This window comes from Heterodontus francisci, chromosome 6 (genome assembly GCF_036365525.1).
Source record: "Heterodontus francisci isolate sHetFra1 chromosome 6, sHetFra1.hap1, whole genome shotgun sequence".
Taxonomy (NCBI): Eukaryota; Metazoa; Chordata; class Chondrichthyes; order Heterodontiformes; family Heterodontidae; genus Heterodontus; species Heterodontus francisci.
In genome coordinates this window covers 11,041,578-11,062,781 of record NC_090376.1, presented here as the reverse complement: position 1 = coordinate 11,062,781, position 21,204 = coordinate 11,041,578, and the positions used below count along the sequence as shown (strand labels likewise).

General features: G+C 44.1%; 1 protein-coding gene across 3 annotated transcripts in view; it reads right to left on the bottom strand.

The window, feature by feature from the left end:
- The window catches only part of acer3 (alkaline ceramidase 3), a 274,469-nt gene that overhangs the window by 146,899 nt on the left and 106,366 nt on the right, over window positions 1-21,204 (bottom strand). For all 3 annotated transcript variants that reach the window (XM_068033113.1, XM_068033115.1, XM_068033114.1), the window contains exon 4: window positions 14,505-14,557. In XM_068033113.1, coding sequence (XP_067889214.1) covers window positions 14,505-14,557 — 53 coding nt within the window. The remainder of the gene's footprint in view (window positions 1-14,504; window positions 14,558-21,204) is intronic.

Genomic DNA, 21,204 nt, shown 5'->3' with positions numbered 1-21,204 from the left:
TAGATGAGCACTTGACACGCAATAGCATACGACGCTACAGGCCAAGTGTTTGAAAATGGAATTAGAATAGATAGGTGCTTGATGGCTGGCACAGGCCCTTCGGCCCAACAGATCCTGTTTTATCGTACTGAAATACGCCTTCCCCCAATTCAGTACCTTTATTTCCAGTCCGTCTTTGTCCTTTTCCATAACTATACCTTAAACCTTACAGAGTTATGGTCACTATCCCCGAAGTGCTTCCCCACTGACACTTCTACCACTTGTCCAGCTTCATTCCCCAAGATACTGTCCAGTACTGCCCCTTCTCTTGTAGGACTTTCTACGTGCTGGCTCAAAAAGTTCTCCTGTATGCATTTTCCGAATTCTGCCCCCTTTAAGCCTTTTGCACTAAGACTATCCCAGTTGTTGTTAGGGAAGCTGAAATCTCCTACTATTATTACCCTATTATTTTTACACCTCTCTGAGATTTGCCTACATATCTGCTCCTCTATCTCTCCCTGACTGTTTGGAGGCCTGTGTTACACTCCCAGCCAAGTGACAGCCCACTTTTTGTTTTTAAGTTCTCCCCAAATGGCCTCATTTGAGGAACCTTCTGAGATATCATCCCTCCTTACTGCAGTAATTGACTCCTTGATCAACAGTGCAATGCCACATCCTCTTTTATCCCCTCCCCCGTCACGCCTGAAGATTCTATACCCTGGAATACTAAGCTGCCAGTCCTGCCCCTCCCTCAACCATGCCTCTGTAATAGCAATTAAATCATAACCCCATGTGCTAATCAGTGCCCTCAATTCATCTGCCTTACTACTAAGACTCCTTGCTTTAAAATAGATGCAATCCAGCCTTGCATTTTTCACTTGTGCCTTAACAGGTCGATATTTGCTCTGCCTTCCACACTGACTCGGCTTCTCTTCAATATTTGACTGTGCATCACCCCTTACTGTACCTCCACTCTGTATCCCATCCCCCTTCCAAATTAGTTTAAACCACCACCAACCCCCCCCCCCCCACCACACTAGCAAACTTCCCAGCAAGGATTTTGGTCCCGTTCCAGTTCAGGTGTAACCCGTCCAACTTGTACAGGTCCCACCTTTGCCAGAAACAGTCCCAGTGATCCAGGAACCTAAAGCCCTCCCTCCTGCACCATCTCCTCAGCCACGTATTCATCTGCTCTAACCTCCTATTCCTATACTCACTAGCACGTGGCACCGGGAACAATACAGCGATTACAACCTTTGAGGTCCTACTTTTTAATCTGCTACCTAACTCCCTAAATTCTTGGTGCAGGACCTCATCCCTCTTTCTACCTATATCGTTGGTACCAATGTGAACCACAAGCTCTGACTGTTCACCCTCCCCCTTCAGAATGTCCTGCAGCTGCTCAGTGACATCCTTGACCCTAGCACCAGTGATGGCACAGGAAACATACCATCCTGGAGTTACATTTGCTGCCACAGAAACGCCCCTTAAGATAGGGGATTCTATCACTGTAGCTTTTCCACTCCATTTCCTCCCCTCCTGTGCCGCTGAGCCACCCATGGTGCCACAGTCTTGGCTCATGCTGCATTCCCCTGAGACGCTATCTCTCCCAACAGTATCCCAAGTGGAAAATCTGTTAGAAAGGGAGATGGACCCAGGGGACTCCTGCACTACCTGCCTAGTTCTTCTACTCTGCCTGGCGGTCACCCATTTCCTTTCTGCCTGAGCAGTCTTTACCTACAGTGTGACCACATCCCTGTACATGCTATCCACTATGATCTCAGCCTCACGGATGCTCTATAGTGTCTCCAGCTACCGCTCCAGATCCGAAACGCGGATTTCGAGTAGCTGCAGCCACTTTCTGCATGCCTGTTCGCCCTGGACACTAGAAGTGTCCCTGACTTCCCACATTGCACAGGAGGAGCACTCCACATTGCCGAGCTGCCCTGCCATGACTTACCCTTAATTTATCCGCTTAAATTAACCAACAATTAGATTATATACACTCGGGACCTTGATTCCCTTAAAAAAAAAACACTACCCACTATATTAAAAACTGTAGACCTTTCCCTTTACTTTAGTTACTTACCCAGCTATTTAGAGTTATTCCCTAGCAGCAGTGACTCACCAACCAATCACCTTGCAGCTTTCCTGTGCCATCACTGTTGGGTTTTTTATTTTTTTTTTCAAACCTTCGGCGTGTTTGAAGAGGTCCGGCTGCTCTCCGCTCCTGAAGGTAAGCGAAGGCCCCGAGCCTCGCGTTGAATTTATCCGCCCCTGGTTCTAGGTGTTTCCACACAGGTCTGACTGCTCTCTGCTCCTGAAGGTAAGTTACATCCCCGCATCCAAATCATTGATATATAACTGGATTATCTGGTCAGTATGGTTCATTGGAACCTTTCTTTGGGCAGATCAGGTGCCACACTTCCCGAGATTACAACTGTGACTGTATTTCATTGGCTTGCATGTCAAGTGAATGAGTCGTTACACCCCTGAGCTTATGCTACTGCATAAACAAACAAATATTAAGCAAAGCAAGCCAATTCCAGAGTGTAAGGGACGTGGAATCTGCTTACAGCAGCAACTAATGTCACTGAAGCCAAGCCAATATCTACAACAGACCTGAATTTGTAGCAACTTACCTTTATTCTATTGCATCCCTGCTACTATGACCCACTTTGCAAGTGCAACTGTGTTTCAAATGTCCACTTTCTCAGTCAAAACCAAGTAAGTAGTCCTATGATACTCAGAATCATGCAGCACAGGATGCTATGCAGCCAATTGTCCATGCTGGCTCTCTCAAAGAGTTATCAAATTACTCCCACACCTGCTCTTTCCCCATAGCCCTGCAATTTTTTTCAGGTATTTATTCAATCCCCTCTTGAAAGTTACTATTGAATCTGTGCATTCCAGACCATAACAAGTGGCATTAAAAAAAGATTCTAATTTCCTCTGGTTACTGACCTTCCTGCCAATGAAAAGATTTCCCCTACCTATTCCATCAAAAGCCCTCAGATTTATGAACACCTCTATTAAATCGCCCAATATTTAATTACAATTTTAGCTATCTATGGATGCACTGTTAAGACTACCTTATCAGAATGTCAAATATTAAATTGGGCCTCACCACCAGAAGATGAAAGATCAAGTTCCAAGTGGAAACAAGAGGAAGCACTGTGATCACCACTAAAGAGCTAAGATTACATAAAGCCATTAATTCAAATAGGCATGAGGTTGTGCAAAGCAAAATTAAATCCCCAACCACACAAACATTTCTTGTGCCGGCAGTAACTCACCTCCTCATCCCCAAATCCTATCCACCATCTACAAGGCACAAGTCAGGAGTGTGTTGGAAAACTCTCCACTTGCCTGGATTGGTGCAGCTCCAACAACACTCAAGAAGCTCAACATCATCCAGGGCAAAGCAGCCAGCTTGTTTGGCATCCCATCAACCACCTTAAACATTCGCTCCTTCCACCTCCAGCACATGATGGCAGCAGTGTGCATCATCCACAACTCACCAAGGTTCCTTCAACAAGCACCTACCAAACCCTTGACTTCCACCTCTAGAAGGACAAGGGCAGCAGATGCATGGGAACACCACCACCTGTGGTGGGAACAAGTTCCCCTCCAACTCAAACACCATCCTGACTTGGATCTATATCGCCGTTCCCTATTTGTTACTGGGTCAAATTCCTGGAACTCCCTTCCTACCAGCACTGTGGGTGTACCTACACCACATGGACTGCAACGGTCCAAGAAGGTGGCTCGGCACCACCCTCTCAAGGGCGATTAGGAATGAGCAATAAATGCTAGCCTAGTTAGCAACATCCACATCCCGTGAATGAACTTTAAAAAAATTCTTTAACTGGGACCCTTACTGTTTGTAGCGTACATTAATGATTTAGACGTGAATATAGGAGGTATGATCAGTAAATTCGCAGACAACTTGAAAATTGGTGGTGTCGTAAATAATGAGGAGGAAGGCCTTAGATTACAGGATGATATAGATGGACTGGTAAGATGGGCAGAGCTGTGGCAAATTGAATTTAATCCTGAGAAGTGTGAGGCGATGCACTTTGGGAGGACTAACAAGGCAAGAGAATACATAATGGATGGTAGGACCCTAAGAGTACAGAGGGTCAGAGGGAGCTTGCTGTACTTGTCCATAGATTACTGAAGGCAGCAGCTCAGGTAGATAAGGTGGCTAGGAAGGCATATGGGATACTTGCCTTTATTAGCCGAGGCATAGAATACAAGAGCAGGGAGGTTACGATGGAGCTGTATAAAACGCTGGTTAGGCTGCAGCTGGAGTACAGTGTACAGTTCTGGTCACCACACTATAGGAAGGATGTGATTGCAATGGAGAGGGTGCAGAGGAGATTCACCAGGACGTTGCCTGGGCTGGAGCATTTCAGCTATGAAGAGAGACTGGATAGGCTGGGGTTGTTTTCCTTGGAGCGGAGAAGGCTGAGGGGGGACCTGATTGAGGTGTACAAAATTATGAGGGGCATGGATAGGACAGATCGGAAGAAACTTTTTCCTTTAGCGGAGGTGTCAATAACCAGGGGGCATAGATTTAAGGTAAGGGGCAGGAGGTTTAGAGGGGAGTTGAGGAAAATTTTTTTCACCCAGAGGGTGGTTGGAATATGGAACACACTACCTGAAGGGGTGGTAGAGGCAGGAACCCTCACAACATTTAGGAAGTATTTAGATGAGCACTTGAAACGCCATAACAAACAAGGCTACAGGCCACGTGCAGGGAAGTGGGATTAGTTTTGGATGGTTGCTTGATGGCCGGCGCAGACCCTTTGGGCCGATGGGCCTGTTTCTGTGCTGTAAAACTCTGACTCTATGACATTAAACTTCTTACTGGAGTCAATAGATAGGTTACAATGGATGCTAAAAAGAGCCTCTGCAAGCTGGATTGCAGACCCAGAATAACACTTTTAATTGAATTATAACAACTGGAATGTCCCATCATAGGGGATTTTCTTCACCATTTTGACATCAATGAAGAACAAACACTTGCAAGCTTTTCAAGTGGATGATTTCCATGCTGCTAATCCTTGGCTTGAGGAAGAAATCCTTACACAGCTCGTCACCAAGGAACCAAACTGTACCACAGCTGGCTCTCCAGCTGCAACTCAATCTTCCAAATGAAATTATTAGCAAATCTCTTCCACATAGGACTTGTGAACAATTTTGGAGCCCACGAGAAAATTTCAGAAAAGCAGCAGCAAACATCCTCTTTTTAAGGTCACAGTATCATAAGATCATAAGAACTAGCAGCAGGAGTAGGCCGTCCGGCCCCTCGAGCCTGCTCCGCCATTCAAGATCATGGCTGATCTATTCGTGGACTCAGATCCACTTACCTGCGCTCTCACCGTATCCCTTAATTCCTTTATTGTTCAAAAAGATATCTACCTTAGCTTTAAAAACGTTTACTGAAGAAGCGTCAACTACTTCACTGGGCAAGGAATTCCATAGATTAACAACCCTCTGGGTGAAGAAGTTCCTTCTTAATTCAGTCCTAAATCTGCTCCCTCTAATCTTGAGGCTATGCCCTCTTGTCCTAGCTTCACCTGCCAGTGGAAACATCCTCTCGACTTGTATCTTATCTATTCCCTTCATAATTTTATATGTTTCTATAAGATCCCCCCTCATTCTTCTGAATTCCAATGAATATAATCCCAAACTACTCAGTCTCTCCTCATAAGCCAACCCCCTCAACTCCGGAATCAACCTAGTGAACCTCCTCTGCACCCTCTCCAGTGCCAGTATATCCTTTCTCAAGTAAGGAGACCAAAACTGCACACAGTACTCCAGGTGCGGCCTCACCAGTACCTTGTACAGCTGCAACATAACCTCTGCTTTTAAACTCAATCCCTTTAGCAATGAAGGACAAAATTCCATTTGCCTTCCTAATTACTTGCTGTACCTGCAGACCAACCTTCTGCGATTCATGCACAAGGGCACCCAGGTCCCTCTGCATAGCAGCATGCTGCAACTTTTTACCATTCAAGTAATAATCCTTTTTACTGTTACTCCTACTGAAATGAATGACTTCACATTTATTAACATTGTATTCCATCTGCCAGACCTTTGCCCACTCACTCAATGTTCCTCTGCAAAGTTTCACAGTCATCTGCACACTTTGCTCTGCCACTCATCTTAGTGTCATCTGCAAACTTTGACACCCTACACGTGGTCCCCAACTCCAAATCATCTATATAAATTGTAAATAATTGCGGTCCCAACACCGATCCCTGAGGCACACCACTAGTGACTGATTGCCAACCAGAATAGCACTCATTTATCCCCACTCTGCTTTCTGTTAGTCAACCAATCCTCTATCCATGCTAATACTTTACCCCTAACGCCATGCATCCTTATCTTATGCAGCAGCCTCTTGTGCGGCACCTTGTCGAAGGCCTTCTGGAAATCTAGGTACACCACATCCACTGGGTCCCCATTGTCCACCTTGCTCGTAATGTCTTCATAGAATTCCAAAAGATTTGTCAAGCATGACCTGCCCTTCATGAACCCATGCTGCGTCTGCCCAACGGGACAATTTCTATCGAGATGCCCTGCTATTTCTTCCTTGATAATAGACTCAAACATCTTCCCCACTACAGAGGTTAAGCTAACCGGTCTATAATTCCCCATCTTTTGTCTACCTCCCTTTTTAAACAGTGGCGTCACATCTGCTGTTTTCCAATCTGCTGGGACTACCCCAGAGTCCAGCGAATTTTGGAAAATTACCGCCAGTGCACCTATTTCACCCGCCATCTTTTTTAGTACCCTGGGATGCATTCCATCAGGGCCAGGAGACATATCAATCCTTAGCTCCATTAGCTTGCCCAACACTACCTCTTCCGTAATAATGATTGTTTCCAGGTCCTCACCTACGCTCGTCTCTTTGTCAATTACTGGCATGTTATTAATGTCCTCCACTGTGAAGACCGATACAAAATACTTGTTCAATGCCTCGGCCATTTCATCATATCCCATAACTAAATTCCCCTTCTCATCCTCTAAATGACCAACGTTTACTTTAGCCACTCTTTTTCGTTTTATATATTTATAGAAACTTTTGCTATCTGTCTTTATATTCTATGCTAGTTTTTTCTCATGTTCTATCTTACTTTTCTTTATAGCTCTTTTTATGGCTTTCTGTTGACCTTTAAAGTTTTCCCAATCTTCTAGTTTCATGCTGTTTTTGGCCACTTTGTATGCCTTCTCTTTCAATTTGATAGCCTCCCTTATTTCCTTAGACACCCATGGCAGATTACCCCTTTTCTTCCAGTCCTTCCTTTTCACTGGAATATACTTTTGCTGAGCACTTTGAAAAATTGCTTTGAAAGTCCTCCACTGCTCGTCAACTGTCCCACCATAAAATCTTTGTTTCCAGTCTACTTTCGCCAAGTCCTCCCTCATTCTATTGTAGCCCCCCTTGTTCAAGCGCAGGACCCTGGTATTGGATTTTATCTTCACACTTTCCATCTGTATTTTAAATTCAACCATACTGTGATCACTCCTTCCAAGAGGATCCCTAACTATGAGGTCATTAATTATTCCTGTCTCATTACACAGGACTAGATCTAGGATAGCTTGCTCCCTCGTCAGTTCCATTACATACTGTTCAAGAAAACTATCACAGATACACTCAACGATCACCTCCTCAAGGCTACCCTGACTGAGCTGGTTCGATCAATCTACATGTAGATTAAAATCCCCCATGATAATTGCCGTACCATTTTTACAGGCATTAGTTATTTCTTTGTTTATTGCCCGCCCCAATGTGATGTTATTATTTGGTGGCCTATAGACTACGCCTATCAATGACTTTTTCTTTTTAGAGTTTCTAATTTCCACCCAAATGGATTCAACCTCATTCTCCATAGAACCTATATCATCTCTCAGCACCGCCCTGATGTCGTCCTTGAATATCAGAGCTACACCACCTCCCTTACCTTCCTGTCTGTCCTTCCAAATAGTCTGGTACCCCTGGATATTTAACTCCCAGTCGTGACCAACCTGTAACCATGTCTCCGTAATGGCTACCAAATGATATTCATTCGCGATGATTTGTGCCGTTAACTCATCAACCTTGTTACGAATGCTACGAGCATTCAGGTAAAGTGCCTTTATGCTAGCTTTCTTACCCTCATGATTTCCAACATCTCTAATAATAACTCCTGAGTTATCCTTCCTTTCTGCTTCTTTCATAGTCTGCCTTGAACTTAAACCCTCCTGCACACATGTTAACCTGCTGCTTACCTTTTTATTTACCATCATACTCCCTGTCGTTTTCCCTTTCCCTTCCCCCTGAGTCACTAGCTTAAAGTCGTAGAGACCACCCTATTTATCTGTTTCGCTAGAACACTGGTTCCAGATCGGTTCAGGTGGAGACCGTCCCATCGGTACAGATCCCCCCGGTTCCAAAACTGATGCCAAAGCCCCATGAAATGGAACCCCTCTTTCCCACTCCACTCCCTTAGCCATGTGTTTACTTCCCTAATATTCTTATCCCTAAGCCAATTTGCACATGGCTCGGGCAGTAATCCGGAGATTATGACCCTCGAGGACCTGTTCCTTAATTTCGTTCCTAGTGCTTTATAATCCCCAAACAGGTCCTCCATCCTAGCCTTGCCTATGCTGTTAGTCCCAACGTGGACCACAACAACTGGATCCTCCCCCTCCCGCTCCAATATCCTTTCAAGCTGGTCAGAGATGTCCTGCACCCTGGCACCGGGCAGGCAACACACCATGCGGGACTCCCGATCCGGCCTGCAAAAGATACTATCTATCCCCCTAATTATAGAATCCCCTATAACTACCACTTGTCTTTTTGCTCCCCCCTCTTGAATGGCCTTCTGCACCATGGTGCCATGGTCAGTTGGCTCATCCTCCCCGCAGCCCTTTTCCTCATCCACACAGGGAGCAAGTATCTCGTACCTGTTGGATAAGGTCAAAGGCTGAGGCTCCTCCACTCCTGAACTCAGGATCCCCCTACCTGCCTCACTTGCAATCACATCCTGTTGTCCCTGATCACTAACTGAATTTGAATTACTTAATCTACCAGGTATGACTGCCTCCTGAAACAAAACGTCCAGGTAACTCTCCCCCCTCCCGGATGTGCCGCAGTGTTTGAAGCTCAGATTCCAGATCATCAACTCTGAGCCGGAGTTCTTCCAGCAACCAACACTTGCTGCAGATGTGGTCCCTGCCGTTCACAATGGGGTCAGCCAGCTCCCACATCATACAGCTACAGCACATCACCTGCCCAGCCATCTCTACTTAGTTAATTACTTTATTACTTTATATAAATTTATGAGTTAATTACTTTCTGATACTTCTCTGCTATGGTCTTTTTCAAATAACCAATTAATAGATAAAATCAAAAAAAAGTAAAAAAAAGTAAATTTTTAACCAATCAAACGATACAGAAGAAATAAAAAAGCTTACCTTATCAACACACCAGAGTTCTTTTTTTTTTGGTTAGAGGAGGAGGGCGGGTGGGAGACACTACACGTGTAGTGTCTCGGGTTCAGCCACTGCCCAAATATATAGGTTTTTACTTACCCAGCAGTCCCCTGGTCCGCCGAAACAAAAGGTAATTCATGGGTTTTGGCGCGTTTTTTTTTGCAACCTCCGGTCCTGCTGCTCCTCGGGCTGCTCTGGCTCCCTCTCTCTCTCACGGGTTTTGGCGCGTTTTTTATGAAACCTCCGGAGTCCTGTTGCTCCTCGGGCTGCTCTGGCTCCTCTCTCTCTCTTCCCCCACAGCACTACAAACTTTTCCTTAGCAAGTATTTATCCAATTTCCTTTTGAAAGTTACTACTGAAGAAATTGCTGGGGCCTTGACAGAAATCTTTGCATCCTCATTGGCTGCAGGTGAGGTCCCAGAGGACTGGAGAATAGCCAATGTTGTTCCTTTGTTTAAGAAGGGTGGTAAGGATAATCCAGGAAATTATAGGCCGGTGAGCCTTACGTCAGTGGTAGGGAAACTATTAGAGAGGATTCTTCGGGACAGGATTTACTCCCATTTGGAAACAAACTTATTAGCGAGAGGCAGCATGGTTTTGTGAAGGGGAGGTCGTGTCTTACTAATTTGATTGAGTTTTTTGAGGAAGTGACAAAGATGATTGATGAGGGAAGGGCGGTGGATGTTGTCTATATGGACTTTAGTAAAGCCTTTGACAAGGTCCCTCATGGCAGACTGGTGCAAAAGGTGAAGTCACACGGGATCAGAGGTGAGCTGGCAAGATGGATACAGAACTGGCTCAGTCACAGAAGACAGAGGGTAACAGTGGATGGGTGTTTTTCTGAATGGAGGGATGTGACTAGTGGTGTTCCGCAGGGATCAGTGATGGGACCTTTGCTCTTTGTAGTATATATAAATGATTTGGAGGAAAATGTAGCTGGTCTGATTAGTAAGTTTGCGGACGACACAAAGGTTGGTGGAGTTGCGGATAATGATGAGGATTGTCAGAGGATACAGCAGGATATAGATCTGTTGGGAGACTTGGGCGGAGAAATGGCAGATGGAGTTTAATCCGGACAAATGTGAGGTAATGCATTTTGGAAGGTCTAATGCAGGTGGGAGGTATACAGTAAATGGCAGAACCCTTAGGAGTATTGACAGACAGAGATCTGGGCGTACAGGTCCACAGGTCACTGAAAGTGGCAACGCAGGTAGATAAGGTAGTCAAGAAGGCATACGGCATGCTTGCCTTCATCGGTCGGGGCACAGAGTATAAAAATTGGCAAGTCATGCTGCAGCTGTACAGAACTTTAGTTAGGCCACACTTAGAATATTGCGTGCAATTCTGGTCGCCACACTACCAGAAGGATGCGGAGGCTTTGGAGAGGGTACAGAGGTGGTTTACCAGAATGTTGCCTGGTCTGGAGGGCATTAGCTATGAGGAGAGGTTGGAAAAACTCGGATTGTTTTCACTGGAACGACGGAGGTGGAGGGGCGACATGATAGAGGTTTACAAAGTTATGAGCGGCATGGACAGTGTGGATAGTCAGAAGCTTTTTCCCAGGGTGGAAGAGTCAGTTACTAGGGGACATAGGCTTAAGGTGCGAGGGGCAAAGTTTAGAGGGGATGTACGAGGCAAGTTTTTTTACACAGAGGGTGGTGAGTGCCTGAAACTTTCTGCCAGGGGAGGTGGTGGAAGCAGATACGATAGCGACGTTTAAGAGACATCTTGACAAATATATGAATAGGAAGAGAATAGAGGGATATGGGCCCCGGAAGTGCAGAAGGTGTTAGTTTAGGCAGGCATCAAGATCGGCGCAGGCTTGGAGGGCCAAATGGCCTGTTCCTGTGCTGTTCTTTGTTCTTTGAACCTGCTTCCCACTCGTCCAAGTAGTGCACTCCAGATTGTATTAATACCCTGCATTTAAAAAAGTTTCATCTTCTCAAGGTTGCCTTGCTAAATTTCTTAAATTTGTGTCCTCTGTTTACTGGAAACAGTACCTTCCTATTTACTCTACCAAAACACCCGTTTTCAGCAACTTAGATGACATTATTAGCACAGCCTTGCTCACTAGCATTTTTTTTCTGTTAATCAATGTCTTCCTTGAGAGCCACTCTCAGGAATACCGCAAATCACTGTAGCAGCATGGAGTGACAAGGAAAGTTTGTGCTCTCAACTTTAATTATGCCACTGCAAAAAAAAATTGTCACGTGAATGGAATATTTCTTCATAAAAATGTAAAACACAGCTTCAATGGAGTTTTAACACAGCTGTTCCGAAGACTAGGGATCGTTCACTTACTGCAGAGCAAGAGAAGGAAGTGACAGCACTGAATCCCAGCTAGGTCAACCTCTTAAATTGAAGCATTGTCTATATGTGATGTTGGGCCTCAGTGCTCCTAAAAGGTATTCGTCTTGAGGTTCTTCAACCTTACTAGGGGTTATGTCAAAAAGGTAGCAGTATTCTGGCAATATACAGGCTTAATGAGTGAAAAAGAACTTACTGAAATGATTACAGAGCAAAACCACTAATCTGGATTGGATTGGTCAGCAAGGACTGTTAGAGCAATACACAAATGTCCACCCTCCCTTCAACACTTGTTCTCAAATAATGTGACTTTTTTAAAAAATAAATTTGTGCATGCTCTAATGCTTTGCCTCAACACATGCAAAACAATCCAGAAGGTTGATTAAGAAACCTAAAAACTGCACTTCAAAAGTTGGCAACAGCACCATCTATTCAAAAACACTCTTGCTGGCTTGCCTTTTCATTCTTTTAGTCTTTTAACATTCCCTTTCTTTTCTGCCTCCATTTGTTTTCCTGTTGCTTTTCCTTCCCACCGATCTTAAAGCACACTGCAGACAACAGCTCAGTGGTGCAGCATTTGTACAAACGTGCTCACCATCCTAGTTGCAGTGAATTTTAATCTCATTTTGTCTAATTCTATTAGACTGTCCTCCAAGCCAAAAACTGACAGTCCAGACTCTGCAGTTTCAAAAGTTGACCAATAACGTCATGCTTCGTTTGCTTCCCCCAAACACAATGCAACATTTGTGAGCCAAAGAGATCATAACTTACACAGGAACACTGGTTAGGCCATTCATTTCCTCGAGCTTGTTCCAACATTCAATCAGATCGTGGCTGACTTGTATCTTAACACCATCTATTTGTCTTGATTCCATAATCATTAACGCCCTTGCCTAATAAAAATCTATCAATGTGAAAGTTTTTGAAATTTGCAACTTACCCCCAGCCTCAAAAGCTTTTACAGGGAGAGTTCCAGATTTTTACCACCCTTTGTGTGAAGATGTGCTTTCTGACATCACTCCTGAACAGCCTAGTTCTAATTTTAAGGTTAAGCCCCCTTAATTCTAGACTCCCCCCACCAGAGGAAATCATTTCTATCAAATCTTTTAAGCACCTTAAGCATCTCTGTTACATTACTCCAAATCTTCTAAACTCAAGGGAGTAGTCTGTACAACCTGAATTTGTAATTTAATCTTTTTAGACCTGGCATCATTATGGTGAATTTGTGCTACACCCTTTCCAAGGCCAATATATGCTTCCTGAGGACCGATGCCCAAAGTTTTGCTTTTTAATTCTAAATAATAATACAAGGTCAAAGTATCATATAATAATGGAAATAATGTTTGAACTAAAATTGAATTATATCTGTGTGACTGATCCAGATGTCCCCATCTCTAACCACACTGACCTTTACTCAGAGTGGGTAACACCAAGGGAAACTGACACATTAGATTTAAAGAATTGTATGTGGTGCACATTTCTTTACCCAGTCTGCTTCCTGTGCCACAATTTTGAGTCTCACTTTTCTAAGTCAATATTTGACATTATAAATGCCACAGAATGATTATGAAAAATATCCTAACTAAAGACGTGAACATAGCTAAGTAAACTATGACTGCCTATCAAGAGTTATTTACAGGCTCTCAAAATTTGTGGGGTTGTAATGCTCCCCTCCTGAATCTTCCAGCTACTTAGTTTGTATTTAAAACAAACCACAGAAAATGTTATTTATTTAAAAAACTGCTTTATCACATACAAGATCCTGAGGGGACTTGATAAAGTGGATATTGGGAGGATGTTTCCTCTTGTGGGGGAGACCAGAGCTAGGAGACACAGTTTAAGAATGAGTTTAAGATGGGGATGAGAATTTTTTTTCTCAAAGGGTCCGTTAGTCTGTGGAATTCGCATCCCCAGAAAACAGTGGAGGCTGATACATTGAATTTATTCAAGGTTGAGTTCGATAGACTTTTGATAGACAAGAGAGTCAATGGTTATGGGGGGCACACAGGAAAGTGGAGTTGAGAACATAACCAAAATCAGCCATGATCTTATCAAACGGTGGAGCAAACTCTAAGGGCCGAATGGCCTACTCCTACTCCTAAGTCCTATGTTCCTATGCTTTCCAAATCTCAGGCTGGTTTGAAGTTGTGGCTGCCTTTGCTTTCACTGGAGCTGCTGTCAGTCAGTCAATGAGGTCACTCAAGCAGCCTATCAGCGAATGGAATTCAGAAGCCTCCCACAAAGGTGAAAATGTGACATTTTTAAATAAGTTAAATATTTCTGTTGTAGTATTATATCTGAATATGCAAAGTGTTAGTACTTTGAAATGCAAGTGCCGAAATATTCCTTCCTCTCAACAAATGCATTGCAGATAAAATATAACTGTTGCGTGTTAACAGATACATACACACCCACATTTATAGTGTAAAATATTAAAACTGAGTCATTCAGTAAAATGAAAAAGAAAAAGAAATTGTACAACATAAAAGATTATCAGCAATACTGTAAAATATACTGTTTATGGGAACAGAACTAGTTAATACAACAGAAAAGGGAGTGGATAACATTAGGTGATTGGATTACAGTTTAACTGAATTTCCTATCACAGGTCTGCCATTCTGGATTTTTTTTTAAGAACCTGAATGATGCATAACAAGATGTATTAGAATTTTAATTGCTGCCAATAGTTATCAACTCTGATGAGAATCCAATGCTGGTCAAGTACTTACAGGCAGTAGACAAATATACAGCAGCTGTAGATCATGGGAAGTTCATCCAACAACTAGGACAAAGATTTAAAAAAATAGAATGAGTTTTACCAGCAACACAGAATATATCCGATATAATCCCTACATAAAACAGACTAGAATAGCCTGAAGGCATCCAGAAAATTAATTTACCCATTCTATTGTATTCGTAATATTAGTGAAATGGTCTGATGATAGTTCTGATGAAAGGTCACAGAAATGAAACGTTAACTCTGCTTCTCTCTCCACAGATGCTGACTATTTCTAGTACTTTGTTTTCATTTCAGATTTTCAGCATCTGCAGTATTTTGCTTTAATTCTTTCAATTAAGAAGTTCCCATAAATTAATAAACCACAACAGTAAAGCAGTTCAAGAAGGCAGCTCATCACCACCTACAAGACAATAAGCAATAAATGCTGGCCTTGCTAGCGACTTTCACATTGGATGAATGAATGAAAAAATAACATTTAACGAAGGATGTCCAAATCAATGAGAGGCCCTGATTTCATGAAATTTCAATAACAAAAAAATCTAATGCATAGAGGGCTCTGTCGCCATGTAGAAGTCCATCAAGTGGACTCAATTCCTGCAACAGCCAAGAAAGCCAAGAAAGCCAAGAAAAATTTCTGCTCCTAGGCCTGACTATGATAATTAAGGTTACCTGGCTTGGTCTTTCTGCTCCTGAGCTAAAATGGGAACAGAAAGACAGCCAGGATTCCTACTCCTAACTTTTATCCTGTTATTCTTGCTGCAGACTCAAGTTAGGGTCAGGAGTGAACTCATGGTGCTCTCGTGTTCAAACAGCTAGCCAACTCTAACAATTATATGGGGTACCAGTGGGTTACTGCCAACTGTGGAAGTGCTTCTCAACAAGGGAAAGAGAGGAAGGAAGATTTTACATTTTAGAAAGTCTACTCAGTGCATAAGTCCCTAGCCAAGCTGTTCCAGTACAGCTACAACACTGGCATCTACCCGGCAATGTGAAAAATTGCCCAGGTATGTCCTGTACACAAAAAGCAGGACAAGTCCAACCCGGTCAATTACCACCCCATCAGGACATGCGCGATGCCAATATCATCACCCTCTATAAAAACAAAGGTGACCGCGGTGACTGCAACAACTACCGTGGAATCTCCCTGCTCAGCATAGTGGGGAAAGTCTTCGCTCGAGTCGCGCTGAACAGGCTCCAGAAGCTGGCCGAGCGTGTCTACCCTGAGGCACAGTGTGGCTTTCGTGCAGAGAGATCGACCGTTGACATGCTGTTCTCCCTTCGCCAGATACAGCAGAAATGCCGTGAACAACAGATGCCCCTCTACATTGCTTTCATTGATCTCACCAAAGCCTTTGACCTCGTCAGCAGACGTGGTCTCTTCAGACTACTAGAAAAGATCGGATGTCCACCAAAGCTACTAAGTATCATCACCTCATTCCATGACAATATGAAAGGCACAATTCAACATGGTGGCTCCTCATCAGAGCCCTTTCCTATCCTGAGTGGCGTGAAACAGGGCTGTGTTCTCGCACCCACACTTTTTGGGATTTTCTTCTCCCTGCTGCTTTCACATGCGTTCAAATCCTCTGAAGAAGGAATTTTCCTCCACACAAGATCAGGGGGCAGGTTGTTCAACCTTGCCCATCTAATAGCAAAGTCCAAAGTACGGAAAGTCCTCATCAGGGTACTCCTCTTTGCTGACGATGCTGCTTTAACATCTCACACTGAAGAGTGCCTGCAGAGTCTCATCGACAGGTTTGCGGCTGCCTGCAATGAATTTGGCCTAACCATCAGCCTCAAGAAAACGAACATCATGGGGCAGGACGTCAGAAATGCTCCATCCATCAATATTGGCGACCACGCTCTGGAAGTGGTTCAAGAGTTCACCTACCTAGGCACAACTATCACCAGTAACCTGTCTCTAGATGCAGAAATCAACAAGCGCATGGGAAAGGCTTCCACTCCTATGTCCAGACTGGCCAACAGAATGTGAGAAAATGGCGCACTGACACGGAACACAAAAGTCCGAGTGTATCAGGCCTGTGTCCTCAGTACCTTGCTCTATGGCAGCGAGGCCTGGACAACGTATGCCAGCCAAGAGCGACGTCTCAATTCATTCCATCTTCGCTGCCTCCGGAGAATACTTGGCATCAGGTGGCAGGACCGTATCTCCAACACAGAAGTCCTCGAGGCGGCCAACAACCCCAGCTTGTACACACTACTGAGTCAGCGGCGCTTGAGATGGCTTGGCCATGTGAGCCGCATGGAAGATGGCAGGATCCCCAAAGACACATTGTACAGCGAGCTCGCCACTGGTATCAGACCCACCGGCCGTCCACGTCTCCGCTTTAAAGACGTCTGCAAACGCGACATGAAATCCTGTGACATTGATCACAAGTCGTGGGAGTCCGTTGCCAGCGTTCGCCAGAGCTGGCGGGCAGCCATAAAGACAGGGCTAAAATGTGGCGAGTCGAAGAGACTTAGTAGTTGGCAGGAAAAAAGACAGAGGCGCAAGGCGAGAGCCAACTGTGCAACAGCCCCGACAAACAAATTTCTCTGCAGCACCTGTGGAAGAGCCTGTCACTCTAGAATTGGCCTTTATAGCCACTCCAGGCGCTGCTTCACAAACCACTGACCACCTCCAGGCGCGTATCCATTGTCTCTCAAAATCAGGAGGCCCAAAAGAAAGAAAAAAGTCTACTCTCAATCATCAGTAAAGTGATGGAAGGGGTCATCAACAGCACTAGCTTAACAATAACCTGTTCAGTGACGCTCGGTTTGGCTTCTGCTAGGGCCACTCAGCTCCAGACCTCATTACAGCCTTGGTTCAAACATGGACAAAACAGCTGAACTCCAGAGGTAAGGTGAGAGTGACTGCCCTTGACATCAACGCAGCATTTGACCGAGTATGGCATCAAGGAACCCTAGCAAAACTGAAGTCAATGGGAATCAGAGGGAAAACTCTCTGCTGGTTGGAATCATACCTTGCGCCAGGGAAGATGGTTGTGGTTGTTGGAGATCAATCATCTCAGCTCCAGGACATCACTGCAGGAGTTCCTCAGGGTAGTGGCCTAGGCCCAACTATCTTCAGCTGTTTCATCAATGACCTTCCTTCAATCATAAGGTCAGAAGTGGGGATCTTCGCTGATGATTGCACAATATTCAGCACCATTCGCGACTCCTCAGGTACTGAAGCAGTCAGTGTAGAAATGCAGGCTTCGGCTGATAAGTGGCAAGTAACATTTGCGCCACACAAGTGCCAGGCAATGACCATCTCCAACAAGAGAGAATCTTACCATCGCCCCTTGACATTCAATGCCATTACAAAACTGGGCGGCACAGTGGTTAGCACCGCAGCCTCACAGCTCCAGCGACCCGGGTTCAATTCTGGGTACTGCCTGTGTGGAGTTTGCAAGTTCTCCCTGTGTCTGTGTGGGTTTTCGCCGGGTACTCCGGTTTCCTCCCACCACCAAAAGACTTGCAGGTTGATAGGTAAATTGGCCATTATAAATTGCCCCTAGTATAGGTAGGTGGTAGGGGAATAGAGGGACAGGTGGGGATGTGGTAGGAATATGGGATTAGTGTAGGATTAGTATAAATGGGTGGTTGATGGTCGGCACAGACTCGGTGGGCCGAAGGGCCTGTTTCAGTGCTGTATCTTTAAATAAATAAAATCGCTGAATCCCCCACCATCAACATCCTGGGGGTTACTATATACCAGAAACTGAACTGGAGTAGCCATATAAATACCGTGGCTACAAGAGCAGGTCAGAGGCTCGGAATCCTACAGCGAGTAACTCACCTCCTGACTCCCCAAAGCTTGTCCACCAACTACAAGGCACAAGTCAGGAGTGTGATGTAATACTCTCCACTTGCCTGGATGGTTGCAACTCCAACAACACTCAAGCAGCTCGACACTATCCAGGATAAAGCAGTCCACCTGATTTGCACCCCAATCACAAACATTCACTCCCTCCACCACCGATGCACAGTGGCAACAGTGTGTACCATCTACAAGGTGCACCGCACTAAGGCTCCTTGGACAGCACCTTCCAAACCCGCGAACTCTACCAACTAGAAGGACAAGGGCAGCAAATGCATGGGAGCACCACCACCTGCAAGTTCCCCTCAAAGTCACACACCATCCTGACTTGGAACTATATCGCCATTCCTACACTGTGGCTGGGTCAAAATCCTGGAACTCCCTTCTTAACAGCACTGTGGGTGTACCTACCTCACATCGACTGCAGCGGTTCAAGAAAGCAGCTCATCACCACCTTCTCAAGGGCAATTACGGATGGGCAATAAATGCTGGCCTAGCCAGCGACGCCCACATCCCATGAATGAATTTTAAAAAGTACTAATGGTCTGGACAAAATTTGACAGCAATTCAAATTTCTGGATTACATTCATAACGTGCAAAAGCTTCACTCTTGTGGTTTATAAAAATCATGAGAACTTAATTGAAAGATTCCTTTATTGCAATTCACTTCTAACCATTATCTTAGACAACTACAGCAGAATTTTACAAACGTATGCCAAGACTGAACATCCATCGTATGCCAACTGTGGTCACGGGGCTGAAATTAAACAACAGCACGCAGCAAGTGCATAAAATTAAACAAAAAAAATGGACCGCATGTATTCTTAATGCTCACAAGCATAGCAAGCAAGGCTGAGGTTCAGAAAGAGATGCCTTCAGCAAAACTTCAATAATAATGATTCTCATGTGTGTCCACACACATTAATTTGCTTTAAAAATTCAAAATAGATCAGAAGAGAGGATTTTTGAACACATTTTAAATTATGTATTAGGTACTCTTCTGCTTTTCAGAAATAAGACATATAATGACTCCATAAGCATAGCATTCTATCTAAAATCCCCACCTTCACACAAACCCTCCACGGCTGTCAACACTGCCTCCAAGGAACTCTGTTTAATAGTTTGTAGAGAATGCATTTCATAGTAGGACATTAACAGTTTCAGGTAGATGAATAATACTGAAACCCATTTCCTGACAAGAGCCTGCCTAGCTCCTCCTTGAAACCCAGAAGGTTTCTTATTCCACCACCTGTGCTGGTAATCTGTTCCACATATTTATCTACCTTCTAGTATAACAAAAAAGTTATAATTGATTTCCCATTTTAATAGGCTGTAATTTTAATTTGTATATATGGCCCTTAGTGTTTCAATTCTGTACAGGGCAAGAAAGCTTTTTGGATCCAAATTATCTTCAATCATTTTAAATTCTATCATATGCCCTCTCAGTCCTATATATTCCCCAAGTATGGATCAACCTTCACTCTAATACCTGAACATAGGTGGAGATTGTTTATTGCTTGACACAGAGCTTAATTTTGCTCTCTAAACATCTTCAGCCAGTACTGGCTGGCTCTTATACACACACACTTGAACACAATTAACACCCAATACCTGTTCACCCGATTATCTTGAAGTACCAGGTATTTATCATCCATTAGCAGAACTTTAGACCCTAACAATCACCAGATTCAAAATCTGGCCGACGTGAAAGCTCTCTGCTGTATACTTCTAAAACTTCAGAAAAATCTTGCTAAATGATAAAGACAGACTTGCATTTCTATAGGGCCTTTCACCACCAAAGTGCTTTACAATCAATGAAGTGTTAATATTTGTACCTTATATGCATCACAATCTATTTAGTCATTATCTTTTACTGAGTGAGTGCTGCACTGTCAGGGGTGCCGTCCTCTGAAAGGACTGAGGCCCCATCTGCTTTAAATGGATGTTAACGATCCCATGACATTATTTGAAGAGGAACAGGGTGGTCTTCCAGTGTTGTAGTTAATATTTATCCTTCAACCTTCAATTACTAAAACAAATGGTCATTCATCTTATTCGCTGTTTGTGGGACTTTTTTGTGTGGACATTTGCTGCCATTTCCTTACATTACAACAGCGACTACTTCAAAAGTGCTTAAATGACGATGAAATGCTTTGAGAAGGCCCGAGGATGTGAAAGCACTATATAAATGCAAACTGTTCCTTCGTCAGCCACATGGCGAACTTGCAGGAACTCATCACCATATTTAAAAGTCTCAAAACTCAGCTGCTGAAAAGTGGAATGCACTCTCTATAGGGACACACCCCAAGTCCACAGACATATGTGCAGATTGCAGAGCTAAAGCTTCATTTCAGCTTCTGGTCAATGATGACTCGAAGATGATGATGGTCAGGGACTGTGATGGTTAGAATCAAGGGCATTCTGTTATTTGAAATGGTTATTATTTGGCACTTGCTGCTCGTCAGCCCAAGCCTGGATGTCATCCAGGTCTGGCTGCTTCACTGTTGGAGGATCTGTGAATGGAGATCAACACTGTAGAATGGTCAGCGAACAGCCCAACTCCTGACCTTATGATCAAGGAACGTCACTTATGAAGCTGCTAAAGATGGTGAGCAGTAATATATTATCCAGAAGACAAGTCAGAACCTCTCTTCATTTATCACACAATCTCAAGCCCTCTGTGTGCAGCACACTGCAGCCAGAACAGTATTATCTAACATTTGAAATAAAAGCTGCAGCGCAACCATAGCTTACTGGAGTCCTCTCACTCAAAGAAGTTACTGTCATTCTAACTAAAGTGGATAACAATTAACAATAATTTCTGTTCCGAACACACCTTGTAAGACACACTGTGCTCCTTTTCATC